At 39.2% G+C, this 19,228-nt stretch overlaps 1 protein-coding gene across 4 annotated transcripts in view; it reads right to left on the bottom strand.

Moving 5' to 3' along the window:
• The window catches only part of POLA1 (DNA polymerase alpha 1, catalytic subunit), a 313,058-nt gene that overhangs the window by 41,522 nt on the left and 252,308 nt on the right, over positions 1 to 19,228 (bottom strand). For 2 of the 4 annotated variants that reach the window (XM_074324217.2, XM_019757051.3), the window contains exon 36: positions 18,422 to 18,518. The exons of the other annotated variants lie outside the window; for them this stretch is intronic. In XM_074324217.2, coding sequence (XP_074180318.2) covers positions 18,422 to 18,518 — 97 coding nt within the window. The remainder of the gene's footprint in view (positions 1 to 18,421; positions 18,519 to 19,228) is intronic. 4 annotated transcript variants of the gene reach the window in all.

Genomic DNA, 19,228 nt, shown 5'->3' with positions numbered 1-19,228 from the left:
GAGCTCCAAGTCAAGTCGTTCTTTTCAATCTAGTTGTGGAGGGCGCAGCGCACTGGCCCATGTGAGAATTGAACCAGTGACATTGGTGTAATGAGCGCTGCACTCTAACCAACTGAGCAAACTGGCCGCCCCTCTTGCCACTTTCTGAAACAATTCTGGAAGTCCTCTTTTGTGAGTATATTTAGTTGTACTGTCGTGGCTGCCTCAATGTCCTGAATCATTTTGACCTTGTGGAAGAACCAGAAATTGCTAGGTGCCAGATCTGGTAAATAAGGTAGTTGAGGACACACCATAATGTTTTTGTTGGACAGAAATTGCCGTATACCAGAAGCGATGTGTGACACAGAGTATTGTCATGATGGAGGATGATTTATGGCATACTTTAGAACACACCTTCTCTCAACCGTAGCTCACACCTGACTGACGGCATTGAACAACTTGAAACTTGTCACACACTGTTACTAAGGTTCGATGCACTGCTTCCTGTATTGAAGATCCCTGCCTTTCCATTGGATGGCACTTGGCAGCAGCATTCACTGTATTTTGTGATCACAATGGGGGAAGACTCCCTGTCACACATCGCTTCTGGTATACAGCAATTTCTGTCAAATAAAAACATTATGGTGTGTCCTCATCTACCTTATTCACCGGATCTGACACCATGTGACTTCAGGCTCTTCCCCAAAGACAAAATGACCATGAAAGGTAAACACTTTGAATCGACTGGGGACATCGAGGCAGTCATAACAGTGCAACAAAAGACACTCATGAAGGAGGACTTCCAGAACTGCTTCAGAAAGTGGCAAGAATGATGGGATAAGTGTGTTTGAAACGAGGGGGGCGTATTTTGAGGGGGATTAATGGCAATGTGTCTTTTACTGTAATACATTTTTTTAAACATTTACTGTAAACTGCATATTGTGCAATGACCACTTTAAGAGTGTGTCTTGCAGGTTACACCCAAGACCTAGGTACCTCCAGATTTCATGTGAGCTTACTATTTTCCTTCCCCTAGCCCAGCCTACTAGTAATAGCAGTGTTTATAAACCGACACTGCCATCAATGTGTGTGCCTGCATGCTGCTTAAGAGAGGGTCCTGCGGGGAGTCAAGAGAAGAGTAGTCTGCAAGTCTCTCAGTAGCCCCTTCCTTCCCACCTCGAGACAGCTATGTGGAGACAGCATCCAGACATTTCGAGATCTCATAAAGACTAGTAAACCAAATAACAAATTTGGAGTGCTGGGAGAAAGTCAAAGACAGCAAGGTCATGAAAGAGCAACTGTAAATCACTAGAAAAACCCACAGCAAAATGGCCAGCTCTTATCATAGGTGTATAGGTTCTGGGAGGCAAGGCGTGGGCCTGGGCAGGGACAGTCCTCACTCATTTGAAGGAGACTTGCAGACTTTTAAATTCACTCCACTAACATTGTAGGGCATCAGTTAGATTTCTACAACCTAAAGGTTGGAACAAAGACATTTCTAGTCTGGAATTTATGCAATCTCCTGGAGGTACATGATGTCACAGCCCAAATCTATCAGGAATTATTAGAAAGTAGGTAAATGAAAGTGGGAAATTAAGTCCATGTGGAGTGAGGAGATGGCATGTGCTAAACGTTTGATGAATGTATGGATATACGTGGGCGGAAAATTTTTTATCACATAGTTGGAGGGTATGATGGGAAACACAGAAAAAAAGGATTCTGAAAAGTATTCTATAAATAAGCCATAAAGTATTTTTCTCCAATAAAGTCTAGAAAACATTCATTTCACATATCATTTATAAGACTCCTATCATGTACACATTTCCACCAGACATACAGTAACACATCAAGCATGGTCCCAGCTTCAAAGAGTTATCGTGTTTCTCCGAAAATAAGACCCATCCAGACAATCAGCTCTAATGCGTCTTTTGGAACAAAAATTAATATAAGACCCGGTCTTATTTTACTATTTTACTTATAGTAAAGTAAGACTGGGTCTTATATAATGACATATGATATGATATAATATAATAATATAATACTGGGGCTTATATTAATTTTTGCTCCAAAAGATGCATTAGAGCTGATTGTCCGGCTAGGGGTTATTTTTGGGGAAACACGGTATGATGCATGAGGGGAAGTGCTCAAGAGCTGCACGAGTCCAGAAGATAAAGAGCTCACTTCTAGCTGGGAGGCCTTAAAGGATGAACAGAATACCAACTGGGAGACACTGGGTTGAGGTAGGTGACGCAGGAAGGGGAAACCCATGAGCCAAGGGAGGTAGCCGTGGCGGAGTCAAGGGCCCACTCAGGAACACATGAAGGGTCTAACTTGTGGGGGCCACGGTGGTGCCATCTCAATCTTTCTAGGCAAAAGGGGTGATCTGAAATACAACAGCCAGAAACAAGGGTGATCGGAAACTGTTTTCTAGCTCCCAGACTCCAAAGCTGGGGAGGAGGGCCAGCCAAGCTATTTCTCCTGTCTGGAGACTCAAGGAAAGCCCAAGCTATGACCATGGCACCTAGAGGTATCTTTCCAAAGACTGTGCACCACCATCCTGTGTCAGACCCCTGGGGGCACAGGCAACAATCTGAAACTGCAGAAGGCCCAGGACCCAGCCGCTGGGTGCAGAGGTAAGTAGAAGAGGACAGGAGGTGGGAACGGTCCAAGAAACTCAAACTGAAGGCGCCTAAACACCAGGGTTTGGTTAGCCTCTACCTCAGTACCTTCCCAGTTACCCATCCAGTCTCCTCAAGGATTCCCCACCCCCCCACAGTGGCCCTTTCCTACTTTCATGACGTAAGTTAATGGGGAAAATAACATGTGCTTTATAGTCAATTTTGCTGAAAAGCACTGATTTCATCTTCCATTTGCTCATTACCAGAAAACAGTTTCTTCTTGCTTCCTTTTCCCTAGCCCATTTCTTCCCTTCACTTTATTCTCAGATGCTATATTAGCTCATATAGAACCAGAAATGATTCCTTTATCTAGGAAATAATACATGTGTTTGACTTCATTTTCCTTTCTGTCTACTTAAATTGTTATCCAGATGCCACCCAATCTCCCTTTCTATATCAAAGTCAAACTTAATGCATATTTGACAAGAAGCAATATTAAAGTTTGAAGAGTTTCACTAACTCCAAGATTCTCAACACTGTGGGCGTGCATTAGAATCACCAGCGGAGCTTTTTAACCACAGCCACGTGGGGCCCCACCCCAGACCCACTGAATCAGATATCTGGCAGTGGCATCTGGGCACCTGTTATTTTAAAACACGTAAAAAATACACCCTGGTTGTTAAGAAGTACTCTGCTAAAAGGTACATGATTTGGGAACTTGGTTTGGCTGACTTTCTACACACAAATACAACCTTTTTTTTTTTTTTATCCTCCCTAGAAAACAGCCAACAGTTATAACTGATTGCTTAATATTAATGGAACATATGCCAAAGGAACATAGCGAAACAAAATGGAAATGATTTGTGCTTCAACCCCTTCCATTAGTACTAACAATGAGAATTAAATTTACTTCTGACGTGAATGCTATTTCAATAAATAAGAAAACTAAAATGCAGTTATCAAGATCGATTTTAAGCTCCCTGAGAGTAGGGACCAGGCCTTTTTCATACTATAACCATTCGGTAAATAAGAACCAATCATTTAAAACATGTCTGGTGTTGTGCTAGATGCTGGGGACACAAATACGAACAAAACACCGTCAATGAGAGGCTACACAAATCAATTCAGATACAGTAACTATAATAGCAAGTGGTTGGGACCAAGTGTTGTTCTCAGAAGTAATAAAACTGACCGACTTTTACTTCACGCTTACTACGTGCCAAGCACTGTTCTAGGCATTTTGTGTGTCAGCCTGTTTCCATATCATCCTGTTTAATTTAGAACTCCATGAGGCCGGCGCTCTTATTCCAGCAGATGAGGCTGCATGGCGCTAGTCACATACCTGAAGATTACTTATCTGGCAAGAGACGGAAAGCCAAAACTTGAACCAGCCATTCTGGCTCTAAGTGGGGCTTTTAAACACTACCTTATATTGCCTTTCAGGAGCCCACATTAGTGCCCTTGGTGCTCAACAAATGCTAGCAGAAGGAACAAAACAACAAATATTTACAGAGTGCTCACACAGTATGCCCGAAATCCCTTCTTCCTAAGACTCCTGAACACCAAGTCTAAAACCTTTGAATGTTTGTATGATTCTTTACAAGCTTAGGCAAAGACAAACATTAGCTTTCCCTTCACTTCAGTAATGGGATCAGAAGTTAGGTTTTCATAGCTAACCCCTAAATCAACCCCTTCACTTCTCTGTTCCTCTAGTTCCTGTGAGCTTACATTTTTTGGAAGTCAAACTAAAAATGACATTTTCGGGACACTGCTTCCAAGAATTTCCCACATGCCATAGCATGTTACAGTGACACTCTGCTGCAACGAGAAAGTGATTTCCTTAGAATTAGGTGAGAAAGAGAGGCACATCTAAAGTGACGAAATTTCAGGTTGAAAGAAGGAAAAGTTTCCTGAATCAGGGCTGCAGCCAACAGCTTGTTTTGTTCCCGAAGATCAGCACAAAAGTTTCACAGAGCTGGAGGGAAAAGATTTGGAGGCTATGTTAGGTGGGGGGGGGTTGGGGGGAGGTGTGATTCTCATCATTCCTTTGGGAGCAGTAGAAAAATAACAAAACGTCTATAAAAGAGATGAGCAAGTCTGCTGTGAAAGGAATGACCCCTCACATATAAGGGAGAGTAATTTGCATCTATAGATCTCATTGGTATAAACGACCTCCTTCAAAGAGTGAAAATCTGAATGGAAATCCACTATATATCCATGAAAGGGTTTGCCCGCTATTTGTTGAGCTGTACACAGACTAACAAACAGGAGTGGTTAACCTGGCGCACCACGCACTATAGAGATATTTTTTTTTAAGTAGGCTTAGTCAGCTAATCTTGTTGAGATTTCTCTCATACTACTGATTTCTTATTCTCAAAATAAATTAAGAGGCTTCATTCAAAATTCCCTGTGGTCTACCAGCTTGAGTTTGTTGGGTGTCTTTGATTGTCTCTTGTCTTTAGATTCCCTGCCTTGTCTCTTTAGATTCTGCTATGCCCTTTGGTGTTTCCCGTTAGACCATGTCTGGAATAGCTAATTACATGGTAGCATAATTCCCGCCCGTACAACAAGGAATAGCAGAACCTTGCTAATTCTCACCAATAACTAAAGACTCCCGTGTAAGTTACTGAATTATGCAAATGAGCAATAAGTGAAGAAAGATGATTCAAAATTGTATTTCATTCATTTATTTTGACAAGTGTAGTTTAGTCGTAATTATTTTGAAAATTTCTTTGTAGCATACTAATAAATTTACTGTGGCACATTTGTTAAAAGTGATAAAGCCTTCATTAAGAGACCAGAGTGTGCTCTGGTGAATAAATTCCTGAATACTGGCTCAGGTTCAGACCCTCGTTTTTATCCTGGATTTTACTGACTTTTCAGCATCTACATTTTGTTTTGGTACGATAATATATAATATACCAATAAAACATGGGAATTATTTTAGCAGCAAACATTTACTTTATAAATAGGTCCTACATATATCTAAACTTTCACCATGATGATTGTAAAAATTGAAGTAAAACATTTTTACATTCTATGGTCGGTCATAATGCTAGTAGGCTTCATTTTTATCTCTAAATAAAACTATATTTCTAAATAAAACTATATAGTTCAGTCTGTCATTTACCTCTTTTAATTCCTATTTCTGTTTTGTTTTGTCTTACCATACTTCTTTCTTTTAAAGTTAAAGACGTCTGTTTTAAGGTAAGTGGATAAATCATGGTATGTAACATTTTCATGTCAAAATACTTACATTATTATATTCTGAGTTAACTTATTTAAGATAAGAAAACACTTTTATACACTTCTGACAGATGTATCTTGCAGGATGGCGTCTATTCCTTTCCAAGTACCACCACTGGTTACAGTGGGGAGTGACGAGAGAACAGCCTTCCAGCTTCCAGTCTCGGTTTTAAGCTCTGCACAGACCAGCCTTTTAATGAGCACTTTTTGATGAAACCTCCAATTCAGAATGACTTAGAATCATCATGCATTTGCCAAATGAGCTTCTCTGATTTATAAAAGGTAGATAAGCAATAGAGCAGTTAAAAAATAGTGAGAAAGACAAAACTTACTCTCAAACGACATGACCTATTAAAATCTCATCTACTCTTCAAGGTCTGACTGAGAGCCCATCTCCACCCGGACTCCTTCCCTGAGCTGTATGTAGAGACTTTGCAACACTTTATGCCAATCCCTTGTATTAGACTTACTTCCTTCAGGTTGATGTTCCCTACTAGATTAAGAACAGGGCAGCTGTGACACAGCATAAAGAACACTGGGCTCTCACAACCCCCAGCTTTGCTATCTCAGGAGGGTCATTTCATCTCTTTGAGATTGTTGTTGTTTTTAATCTGAAAACTGTCAACTGACCCTACCCGTTGGGAAAAGTAAGAGATAAGGGGTGAATATTCTTCACAAAAAGTAAAGTCCTATAAAAAGTAGGCGCTTAGAGGTGAATGCATGAATAAGAAAACAATCAGAAATATTACCTCCAAAGCCCAAACCAGGTCTTGCTTATACTTGCATCCCTTACATATCGTACAAGACTGAGACTCAACAAACCCCAGCTAAATGAATTTGGGGGGGTGGAGCGGGGGGGGTGAAGAAGGGAGAAACAGAGAAAACCAGACTTACACAGATCTGGTTTTGACACTATTTGTAATTTTGGTTTTACGATCATTTCTTAAAACAAGAAAAGAACAAGAATATCTAAATAGCCAGCAAACCTATCTTTCTGCGAGCACAGCTGGTTTAAGCCGTAAGCTTTAAGGGACAGTGCTAAGGCTAGCAGGGCTCTACAGACCAACGTGAGAAAGGTTTCCCAGGGCCTTTACATGGGGAGAATGCAATCAATGTTAATTTAATTGAACTTAACTGACAGGCTACTAATTCCGTCTAGTTACCATCCTGTTGGCCACAAGGTAAGAGAATGCTGATGGATCTGAATAAATTCATGACAACTACAGGAAGAACTACTCTAAGAATGAGTCAAACTGATGATGGGTTTTCTTTATGTATGAGGGGTGGCATTTATTATGTGGACATGATAGTACAGCATAAAATAATAAATGGGCACTGACTTATCATGTGCAAATCAACAGCAGATCTGGGCCTGGGACAACTGGATAACTGGCGCTATCACAAGAATACAATTAAACTTCCAAAGTTATGGTTGGTTCCCTTAGATAATGATCGAAAATTTAAAGAATTACAGAGGATAATGAAAACATATGCCAATTTATATGAAAAGCGACAAAACAGTGAAGCAAAACAAAAACCCAGTCAGTTTAAATATTCAGTCAGTTCAAAAATTAACTCTGCACTGTAATTCGGGTGAGGACTAAGCAGAAACCCTTAACTTTTAACCATTAAAGGCTATTCTGATGTGGCACATGCAATTGGTCAAAAACAAAAGATTAAGAAGATGCATGAGAGGTAAGTGCTGTCTCATGAAGGGAGCATAAACACTTCTGAGAAGAAATGTTATCACAACAGAGAGAAGGCAAATAAGAAATGATGGAGACATTAAATTCTGGGCTAAGTAAATGAGCAAAGATCCCCGAGAGGAAAAGGATATGCAATTTAAGAATAATCCCAAACTACTAGAGAAAAATGCTAGAGTCGGACTAAACCTCTTTCAATCCCAAATATCCCCAAGAGCATGAAAGAATTCTGGATGACTATAAATCCTCTAATTTGCTTCAAGCAACTGGGGTTGATGTTTTCATATCCTCCAAGAACTTTTTTTTTTAAAGTCACATTTATTATTAATTTTAGCTGGTATAAAAAAGCCAGAAAGTCAGTAAGTGATAAAACCACAGAGTGCTGGTTTAGAAGTATTTAAAGAAAAAAATGGAATGTCACCTGTTCCTAAGACTACATACTTTTTATGTTTAAGCCTGCATTTTTAAAAGAAGTAAGTGGTATACACGCTAAGTAGCTGATTCAATACATTTTAGTGAGAAGCACTAATTGTGAGGGGAAGAAAATTTAGTATATCTAGCCCTTTATTTAGGTTATGTTAGAACAGATCATGATAGATGTTATACAAAGATAATTTAATATTACTGAAACTTACAGTGAATTCTTTCATGATACTTAAAGGAGCTACTCTCTTCTTTGTCATGAGTATTACAAGTCCTGTCCTCCCAATTAATCTGCAATTAATTAGACCAACCTCCAATTAGTCTTATACAACATAAACCATTCTCTAGACTGGGTTTTAAACCTGGGCTAAAATAGACTCCCACAGACCAAAAATGGTTCTGGGATTTCTCTTTGTAGTGTAATTTAAATGTCATATCTAATTTGCTGTCATGACTATTGTTTCACTGTGCAATTTGTATGTCATTTTGAATAGTAAAGGCATCATAGCTTTATTGAATTAAACCTTCTGTCTTTATTTAGAGTCTGATGTTGCATGTTTGTGTGTGTATGTTTATGTCTCAAAAGCTGCTTTTGACATCAAGGAGTAGTAAAAGATTACGCTCTTTTGATATGTTTGCTCCTATCTTAGTAAATATAAACACAAACTGGAAAAAAGGCCTTCTTCAAACTAAGGAAACAGAATTTTAAATAATAATAATAATAATTATATGCTTTTAAAGGCAGAGATAGCTAAATAAGCTATTCATATTATAAAATTATAGATGGCCTGGCTGTTTTGTAACCTAGATGCCTTGTCAATTCTGTCAATTCTTTCCTAAGAAAGAACTCCCCTTTCCATTGATAGTTTTTGTGATACCTACCTCAAATATAAGACATTATTCTTACTACAACTCCATAATTGCAAAGAAATTCAAGGGCTCCCTGGCTTTAACACATAAGGATCAAAGGCTATCTTACCTATACCACAACACCCTGTTTAGTGTTGGTCTGTTTGTGGTTGTTGTCCTGGTCCTGGCCTCTGGGTTCAAGTTCTAAACTAAGGTCAGAACTAAGGCTAATCGTGGAAAGCCTTCCAAGAGACCATTGGAATAGCCTTTTAAGTAATTTTAATGCATGAAATTTCATAAAGTTTTTACTAGATAATTACACTTCCTGATTTTGTAATTAGTGGAAGTACATGCAATTACATAATAATTATGATAGTAATTACGTAATTAAGATGTATAATTATGTAGTAAAAAACATCATGGAAATAAAACCATCTACTGTGTAAGCACAATACATTTTAAAAGTAAATTCACTAGCTCAACTGTTTAAAAATACTTTTCTTCAAACTAAAGTGATTAGCTCACATTATGGTCTAACTGCTGGAAAATTGCTTAATATTTTCCCCCATTGGTGATAGAAATATATTTTCTAAAAGTACATGAAAAAAATCTTATCAGGTTTTTCCTACGCTCAATATTAAAAAAAAAAAGACAAAATGTTTTGCAAATGAAGACCATCAACCACAGCTGTATCACCCAGAGACGGCAACATGGGTGTGCTGGTTTGTGTTGCTGTACTTGTCACCACAAAAGGGACAAGGAACCTGCCCATTAAAACAACGTAATAGGAAAGGATTTTGTAAAACTATTGACACATCTGTTGTCATAGCATGCCTATAAGTCCATTTGTACATAAAAGTGGAGAAGTCAAGTGCATATTTACAGAAATGGGCTAAAGAAAGGCATGTTACTAGAATCTGGAAGACTGTTGTTCAAATATATAGCAACTTTCATATATTACGTTAGTCTTCCTAAAGAGGATGACAGAAAATGTGCAGAGTTAAGCAAAGCAACTATGGTGACAATTTCCTGAAAAATATAGTTTTGCTTCTGTCACAATGTAAAGTCATCTTTAGTTAAAAAACAAAACTGGTAGTATTCAGAGAGAAAAACAAAGCGGTGTGAAGGGGCTCCATTGGAAAAGATCAACTTCGTCATTCTTGTTGTTCTGAGCAGAAAAATAGAAAAGTCAGCAACAGTAGGAAAAGTAAATTCCAAAGTAAACTTTTCAGTAGCAAAATATAAGAAATAGAATCCTGTTTTCATTTACAAAAGAAGTTCTAGTTCAACGCCTTGAGATCTTTATAAATGAGCTAAATCAGTGTTGTAACGAGGCCCAGAATGGGGTGAATGGGAGAAAACTTTACTCAGCGCATATCGAGTGGGCCTTCACATGGAGTGGGTGTAGAACTGTATTCTAGTTAGTTCTCTCTTTTATAAGCCACTAATCTTGACAACCTGAAAGCCATTTTGAAAACCCTAATTTACTTCTCCCTTGTTCCTTTTGGTTAAAGAAGAAACAAGGTGGAAAAAGTCCTGCTTCACCCCCCCCCCCCAGTCTTAGTTAAGCAACGACATTTTTAAGCTTAATTACAGAATATATTTCAAAAGACCAGGCTGTCATACCAATTCTACTTTAAACTTGGGTAGGCCTTCTCTAGTCTGCACATTTGTCATTTTCAAGTTTTGCCAAAAGGATGGCTCTAATCAATGGATGAATGAAATGGAAGTAGGCTTTAGATGTTAAAAGGGGAGAGAGTGTCCTGAATCAGTGCTTCTCCAAGTTTACTGTGCCTATGAATCACCTGGGAATCTTTTTAAAAAAGCAGATGCAGACGCAAGTCAGTCTGGGGAGAGCCTGCTATTTGGCATTTCTAACAAGTTCCCAGGCGGTTCCTGTGCTGCTGGTCTATTGATCCCACTCTTGAGTGAGGAACAAGGTCTTAGGTTTGACTTGGAAAAAAAGGCAAGGAGAAAAAAGCTGGTTTCGGTTGATCTGCATGTGATTTTTTCCCTCAATTGCTAAATAATTTGAAGAATTCTTTCAAGTTGAGTAAAACATTTCTTGGTAAAATTTCAGTGCTTATAATTTGTTTCTTGTAAAAGCAGCACATGCTCAGATTATATAACTTAGAAAGTACATATAAGTATATAGGAGAAAATAAAAATTATAAGCCACACAGAGATAACAACTGTAAAAAACAAGTGTTTCTTACTAATTTTTCACCTTGCTTATAAACCATGAATTTGAATCATAATGGTTACTTAGTTTGGGACTTGAACATTATGTTATCAGTATTTCCCTAAGTCATTAAAGATTAAAAATATGTAATATCTGACATCAACAACAAAAAGCCCCAGAAGCTCAGGATTCTGTGAGCTACTTTTATAAAAATTCTTTATGTATTTCCACAATCACTTCCTAACCATAAACAGATAGCTAACTACGTTCTGAACTGTCACTTTAGTCTCCTACAATAAAAATTCACTTAAACAATCAAAGGAATAATTTAAAACAAACCAACCTCAGATCATTTTTATTTGCAAGAAAACGAAAAAAAGGAAAATGGAGTTTAAGTTACCCATTTCAAAATAATTTCTAAAGAAGTATTTTTTCACAATTATAAAAATAAAATTTTAAGAAGAGCAAATTGGTGCTTAAGTGACTTTTTACCTTTATTTTTCTGTGTATTAGGTAGGTGTGAATTGTTTTGTGTGTGCTTTACCTGTTATTAGTTATCAAAAACAGAGAAAAAGCTCATTTTTAAAACCCAACAGTAATTTTTTTCAGTGGACTAACCCATGGGCTTAAAACAACGATGAAAGAAGAACTGGACTGAATAGGCTCTGATGACGCAGCCTTGTTTTTAATGCCTTTGGAGGGTTTAACAAAGTGAGAAGAATGTCAACTGGCTTAGAGAGGACTCCAGCGGTTCTTTGCTCCTTTTACTTCAGCACTTCTAGCAATGATAAAACTCTCCTGCTTTCTTTCGCTTTAGCAGTTCAGGAAATAGAGTAGAAATCCTTAACATAAAAGGACCTGTCTTGAAACCCTCAGAAAGCTCCAAATTCCCACATACACTACAGCATATAATTTCTTCCATAAAACTCTTTATTTTCTGGCGCAAAAAAATGAAAAATCACGTAAGATTCCTTCACTTTTCAATACTAGCTGTTGTCTCTCTTTTGGGTCCCCATTTTCCATGAAGTAATACAATTATTACCACTTTGTGAGTGTTACTATTTTGCTGATGGTGAGCAGAGAACAGGACCCTGTGGCAGTGTCGGAGAGTGGCAGTGAGCTTGCCTCACTAGTAGTTAAGTGACTTGACATTCTTCCAACTCAATTCAAATTGGGCACCAGCAAAACGAGATGATGTGTCCCTTGTCTTCAGTATCACTCATAGAGAGCTGAAGCAACAGATATTAAATCTGAAAATGTCAAGGAACATTAGTGACATTAATTGATGGCACACCTGAGTCAAGCCAAGCAATATAGGAGAGTCTAGAATTTTACTGCACGTTGCCCTCCATTCATGGACAGAAATGTTTCCTAGGACTAATTCCTCCAAAATCCTTGAAGTTGCTTGTGCGGACTTATTTTCCACTAAGAATTTTTTCAACAAAGTATAGTGAACTGGCTCTGATGGGCAAAGCACAGATAAACAAGATATAACCCTCTGCCTCAATGAACTCAGACGAAGAGCAAGTCAAAACAATTCAGGATAAGTCCTGTGAGATGGGCACTCACCAGGTGCCACGGGGATGCAGAGGAAACTTGTATTACATTACTCAATTTCTTCATCACTATTATGGGGCACCATCCATTGCTCCCTCACAGGGCTGTTGTGAGGACCTGTGTTAGACATGTGAAAGGGTGACAGGGAAGAATAAAGTACCTTACAAAGGGACAGCCTAATCCTGGGTGACACTAACATAAATGACCAATGTCTACAGATGTTACCAACAGGCCTAAAGAAAAGACAGTAGAGCAACAATAACAAGAAATGGAAAAGTTTAAGAGAAACAGGTAAAGCAAGCAGGTGGGAGGGAACACAAAAGCTCAAGAGGGGGAAGTGACTGTGAGATGTCACCTGGATGAGAGGTGCCGGGAGGAGAGCAACCTTGACAGGCGCTGCTCTACAGGCTGTGGCACTCTAAGCCACCCGTATCTCTTTGCAAGAAACAGGGCGGACCTGCAGAACAGTCCTTCTGGGCCTAGAGGCTCTATGGAGAAACTGGGCTTCCTAACACGCTTTTTTTCATAAGGCTGAGGTTAAAGCACCATGTTTTCGCTAACACTGATGCTGTAGCTCCAATTCCTTTCTTCAACACCGAGTTTTAAATCCTGCTGTTTCAATTCTGGCAAAGACAGATGCAACGTGTTTAGAGGTGTTTAAAGAAAAATTCACCACGAACACCATCTGTTACGGGCTGGACCGTGACCCCCCTCAATTTAGTACCTCAAACTGGGACTGTATTTGGAGATAGGGCCTTAAAGCAGTAATTAAATTAAAATGAGGTCACCAGGGTGGGATCTAAACCAACAGGACAGGACTAGTGACCTTAGAAGAAAAGATTAGGATACAGACACGTACAGAGGGAAAGATCAAACACTAAAGTGAAAAGACAATTAGTGTTCAAAGAATAAAAAGACAAGCCACAGACCGGGAGAAGATATTTGCAAAAAACATATAAATGGTTCTTATTCACTCTAATAATGATAAAGGGTGGTTATCCAAAATACACGAAGAACTCTTAAGAAAAACACAATAAGGAAACAACCAGATTAAAAAATTGGGCCAAAGACACCTCACCAAAGAAGATACACAAATGGCAAATAAGCCTATGAAAAGATACTCCAAATCATATGTCATCAGGGAAATGCAAGTAAAAACAAGGTATCACTACACACTTATTAGAATGGCCAAAATCTGGAACACTGACAACATCAAATGTTGGTGAGCATGTGGGGCAACAGGAAGTCTCATTCACTGCCAGTGAGAGTGCAAAATGGTACAGCTACTTTGGAAGACAGTTTGGCAGTTTCTTACAAAACTAAACATAGGCTTAGCATAAAATCTAGCAATCGTGCTACTTGGTATTTACCCAAAGAATTGGAAAACTATGTCCACACAAAAACCTGTACACGGATGTTTATAGCAGCTTTACTCATAATTGCCAATACCTGGAAGCAACCAAGATGTCCTTCAGTGGGTGAATGGATAAGTAAACTGTGGTACATACAATGCAATATTATTCATTGCTAAAACAAAGAGTTATCAAGCCATGAAAAGACACAGAGGAAATTTAAAACACATCTCATTAAGTGAAAGAAGCCAATCTGACAAGGCTACAAACTGTACGATTCCAACTACGGTTGACCCTTGAACAACACGAGTTTTAACTGCACAGGTTCACTTACATGCACATGTTTTTCAATAAACACTATAAATGTATTTTTGACTGCACGGGGTAAGGACGGTCAGTGCTCCTAACCCTCGTGCTGTCCAAGGGCGAACTGCACATGACCTTCTGGAAAAGGCAAAACTACGGAGATAGTAAAAAGACCACTGGTTGCCAGGGGTTGGGGGGAGGGAGGAGGCGTAGGGGGAGTACAGGGGATTTTTAAGGCAATGAAACTAATCTGTAGGACACTATAATAGTGGATACATGTCATTATACATTTGTCCAAATTCAGAGAATGTCCAACACTAAGAGTGAACTCTAAGGTAAACTATGGACTGTGCATGATAAGTGTCAATGCAGGTTCATCAATTGTAACAAATGCCCCACTCTGGGGGGGGGGTGCTGACAGTGGGGGAGGCTGTGCATGTGTGGGCTGGGGGGTACACGGGAACTCTCTGTACCTTCTGTTCAAGTCTGCGGTGAACCTAAGACTGCTCTAAAAAAATAAGGTCTATTTTTAAAAGGCAGTTAGTGGCTCTCCTTCTGTCCTTCCAAAGCAGTTTGACCAGATGGGTGGTTAATCATGCTGAGCTGCTGCTGAATTTGTCCCCAACAGACTCTAAGCTCCTCCAGGGCAGGGAGCATGGGTCACCTTTGCTCCTCTGACCTCTGGGGTGGCACTCAAAACATAATAGGAAATATACAATGTATTGTTTTTACTGTTGCCAAATAAACTTAAAAAGGCTCAGTTGAGAAAAGTAAGAGATTCCTTTTCTCCCTGCATTTTTAAAGCAGACTTAATTGACACAATTGGGCAAAGAGTCTCCCCCGAAATGTTCACTTATCCCTTCCTAGGCCAAGGCCCCATGGGATGAGGCTGTCAAATGGGACCGTAATGTGCTGCCTTCATGGAAATGGATTTTTACTTCATACATTGCCACTATGTTCCTTTAAAACTTCCTTTGGACCTATTATGCCATCTGCGTACATTCTAGAGCAGTTACAATAATAATGCCAAAGTCCCACAGAAATAAGATTTTTAAAATGTTATGTAATTACAGTGAACTCGCACTAAACACTTCACCTAAGTGAATAACAGGCAGTAAACACTTCACCAAAGTGAAAGGGAAAAATGGTAAATTTTCTTTACCATTTTAAAGGAAAGGGAAAAATACCAAATGGGGGTTAATTCACATTAGGGACTAATGGCCTGTAAAGCTTTGTTTGAAAGCAAAGCACAGGAAAAAAGCTTTAACAAGAGCTACTTTTCGCCATAAAAATAAATAAACCTCTTTCAATAATTTGCACATACCTTTTCCAAGTCAAACTGCCAAGTTTCAAACAAAAATTAAAACCACCATCCAGGTACAGCCCTTAAAATACAGGGTTTCTAATGGAAATGGTAAAAACAGTCTTAGCGAAGGAAAGGTTGCTAGGTACTGACAGTAAAGTAGTGTCTACAGGAAATATTTCACAGGCCAGTTCCAGGGCACTTGTTGACAGACGATACTTAGATTCCACTCTCAATCATATACCTGTGTGTAACGACTGTTATTTTTCACAAGACTTTTCATGTTAACATCCATTGGTGTTCTGGCTTTGGTCCAAATTGAATAAATATATTTGCCCTCTGGATCCCACAGATTTTCAATTCATTTTTACAGCAAGTCTCCCTTGAAGAGCAAGTCAGAAGAGAGCAATTTCACTTGAACTTACAAAGTGAGAAGTGATTTTTATATATGCTACATGAAGTTTCCCCTGTAATTGTGCACCTATGGATTATAAGAATATTCCTGTTCTCCAATTGTTCCCTGTGGACAACAACCTGTGTTCAGTTCTCTTTTATTTAGAAACCAGCCAACTAATGTATTCACAGTGCCCAGAACAGGGGTTGTCTAACTTGGCTGCACGTCAGAATTGCCTGGGGGAACTTTCTAAACAGTTGAGCTTCCTAAATTCTACCTCACACCTAAATTAGAATCTCTGGGTGCAGGACTCATGGATTTGGATTTTTACGTGCCCCCAGGTGACTCTTAGGAGACAGCTTTTCAGATGTCACTTGTTAGGATACCTCTGCCTTTGAACCATGGGTAAGCATGACCTAGTGTTTCAGTTTATATCTTACGACTAATAAATACCTGGACACCACTAAGCATTACTGAATGATCTGAAAATGCCCTGAGCAAGGAAATTTCAGCTAATTCACTCATTCCTAAACTGCAATTTAGGGATCACAAACAGGCAGAAGGAAGCTCGAAGAAAAAATCGTTTCAATAATTAAAATTCCATAAATAAAACAAAAGGTTCTTAGAACATTTCGTGAAGTTCCTTCTGTCAGACGTATATTTCATACCCTTCTCTTGCTGCATTTTCTTTAGCCTTCTGCCATGTAAAAGAACCCATCAATAATTCACTTAGTGCCATTTTGGCCCTGAACTCCTGGATAGTGTACTTATTAGAAGCAAAGGACAAAAAAAAAAAAAAAAAAAGTGTCCCAATTCTTAAACTAGTAAAATGGAACTATAGTAAATCACATGAGTGCAGATTCTGTCAACACTTCTGCCCTTTGCCAAGCAAGAAGCTTCCAAGTGGCTATTCTATTCCCTCTTATTTTCTGGGAGAGCCATGTACACTTCTCAATGCTCTCTAAAAGCTGGGGTAAGTCTCCAGTGACTTTCCACATCACTCCTACGTGTCTCCAAGAGTCACCAGACTTTTGAAAACTGCTGATCATGAGACCGATTCAGCCCCTCAGATAAGAATTTTAGAGATGTCTGCAAGAGGAGTCTAGCCCCTCGAAGTCTAAGAACACCTAGGGAACAATCAATCTGGGATGGCTAGATTCAGAAAGAAGCAAAAGGGGAGCAAGTTCTAACACACCGATACCCATAAAGAGGTAACACACCAGGCAGAGAGAGACAATGTACTCATCAGAGAATCACTATTTAATTCTCTCAATCCATGATGCCTTAAGGAAAAGTCCTTGGGGGTGAAAGAGAAACAGCTATTAATGATACTGCAAGTAAACATGGGCTAGACATCAGCCATGAATGGAAGTTTAAAAACCTAGTTAGTAATGGACAGAAGGAATTTTTTCTTTGCACAAATTTTACTCATTCATTAAAAATACGTTGTGGAAATAGCCCAAGTTCTTGTTGAACGTCGAAAGACAAGATCCTAAGATCCGAACCAAGTCTTCCATCAGTCATAAAGTGGTTTATATTCAAGGACAGCAAAACCAAATAAATCAAGGCATTAAAAAAATAATTTCTAGCCTACCTCGTAGATGGAAAAACGGAAGTCAATTATGACTAGCCCTGAGAACAGTTAAGACCCAATCAAGGGCAGCATGGGGATTGTTATGTGAGGAAATCCAGCAGGATTTGCAGGTTTTTCTCTATGCCCTTGAGGTTGCCTCCAGCCCTAATACCAAACAACAAAATGTTGAATTGATATTCACTGACAAACAACATAAACACTCTGTAGGTAAGTAATAAGAAAAATGTGTAAATTTGCCTTTTTTATTTTTTACAGGTAATAGAAAAGTTGTCAGTGTGATTTTTCAGGTAGGAGAAGAAAACACATGCACTTGTCATGACATTTTCAAATACTTTAAGTTACGCAACAAAGCAAAGCTTTTCCCAGACCCGTTATGCCCCACAGCGCTGCGAGTCCTGTATGCGACACAGGCAGCACCCGACCATCTGGGCCGAGTCGCCTATGAGCTCTCTTTGGATGGAGTTAATAAAAGAACTCCACCCTACCCCTCTTTCAAAATGAACGTAGGCTTTTAGTGAACAGCAGAGACACACTCTGGGTCTATTTTTTTGTGGTAATATGTGGTTTTTGTAGGTCCAATGATCACGTTGCCTATGCTTACTTATTACAATTACTAAACTCTATAGAAAATAGCATTTTCAAAATATAGCATTTAAAGAGTCCTTTTTGTACAGTTCCTCCCCCCAAAGCCCTGCTTTAATAGAGAACAGTATGAGACACGCTGTGGAGGCCAAAGTTGGGGATTCCTACGCAGCCGCCCCTCACGCAGGGGATGCCTGTGCCCACATGGGCCCCCACGGCCTGCTTCTGAGACAGCGGTGTGATGCTGCGTGAACAGCCTGACACAGTAGGTCTGGCTTTTATGATGCAAATTTCCACTTTAAACTCAAAGGTAATTACAGTATTTTAACGTACCTTTCTCATGATCGGTAGTAAGTTTCTCCCATGCACAGTCCGCATCAAAAATGTACCGGTAAAAGCACAGCTGGGTGTACAGGGACTTGTCAGAATACTGCAATATAACAGAAAATAAATGAATACTACTACTGGGGAAGGGGAGCGACTGAGATCACTCGACAGAGTGCATTCCCTAATTTCAACTTCCACATCAAGCAGCTTTTTTTTTTTTCAAAGAAGCAAAGAGAACAGCATCATCCTAATGGTTTGTCCCCCTCACACAGCCTACATACCATTCATGATTCAGACTAAATCCTGCCACTTCGGTCACAGATTACTACTTGTGAAGCTGCAGACTGATTACCCCTGCTGTCAAAAAACTGATTTCGTCAAATTGCAAATTCCTATGCACCCTTGACAATTTGCACTGTTAATTGGGAAAAGTGGTACTGTGTTTCCTAACTGAGACCTGACCATGCTAGCAGGAAGTTAAACAAATTCCGAAAACTGTTTAACAAATACTGCAATACCATGAGCCCAACGTTATGACTTGTGGCAATCATCTATTGCCTTTGTCAGAGATGGGCTCACAGACACAACATGGTGAGTCATGTGTAGACTTCAGGAACATCTTGATCACTGGTTCTGTGCTAATCCTACGTGGGCAACGTATGACCTCTGAGAAATACCACGTGAAATGAAATACCCAAGGTTTTCTATCCCACCCACATCAAGTCAAATGTTTAGTGACTTTGGCAAGTTCTAATTCAATAAACCCCAGGAAATGTGTGTGAACTCTTATTCACTCAGCAAACATACTGAATG

This window comes from Rhinolophus sinicus, chromosome 18, assembly GCF_057876585.1.
Source record: "Rhinolophus sinicus isolate RSI-liver-muscle chromosome 18, RSI-T2T, whole genome shotgun sequence".
NCBI lineage: Eukaryota > Metazoa > Chordata > Mammalia > Chiroptera > Rhinolophidae > Rhinolophus > Rhinolophus sinicus.
This window is presented reverse-complemented; position numbering and strand designations above follow the sequence as displayed.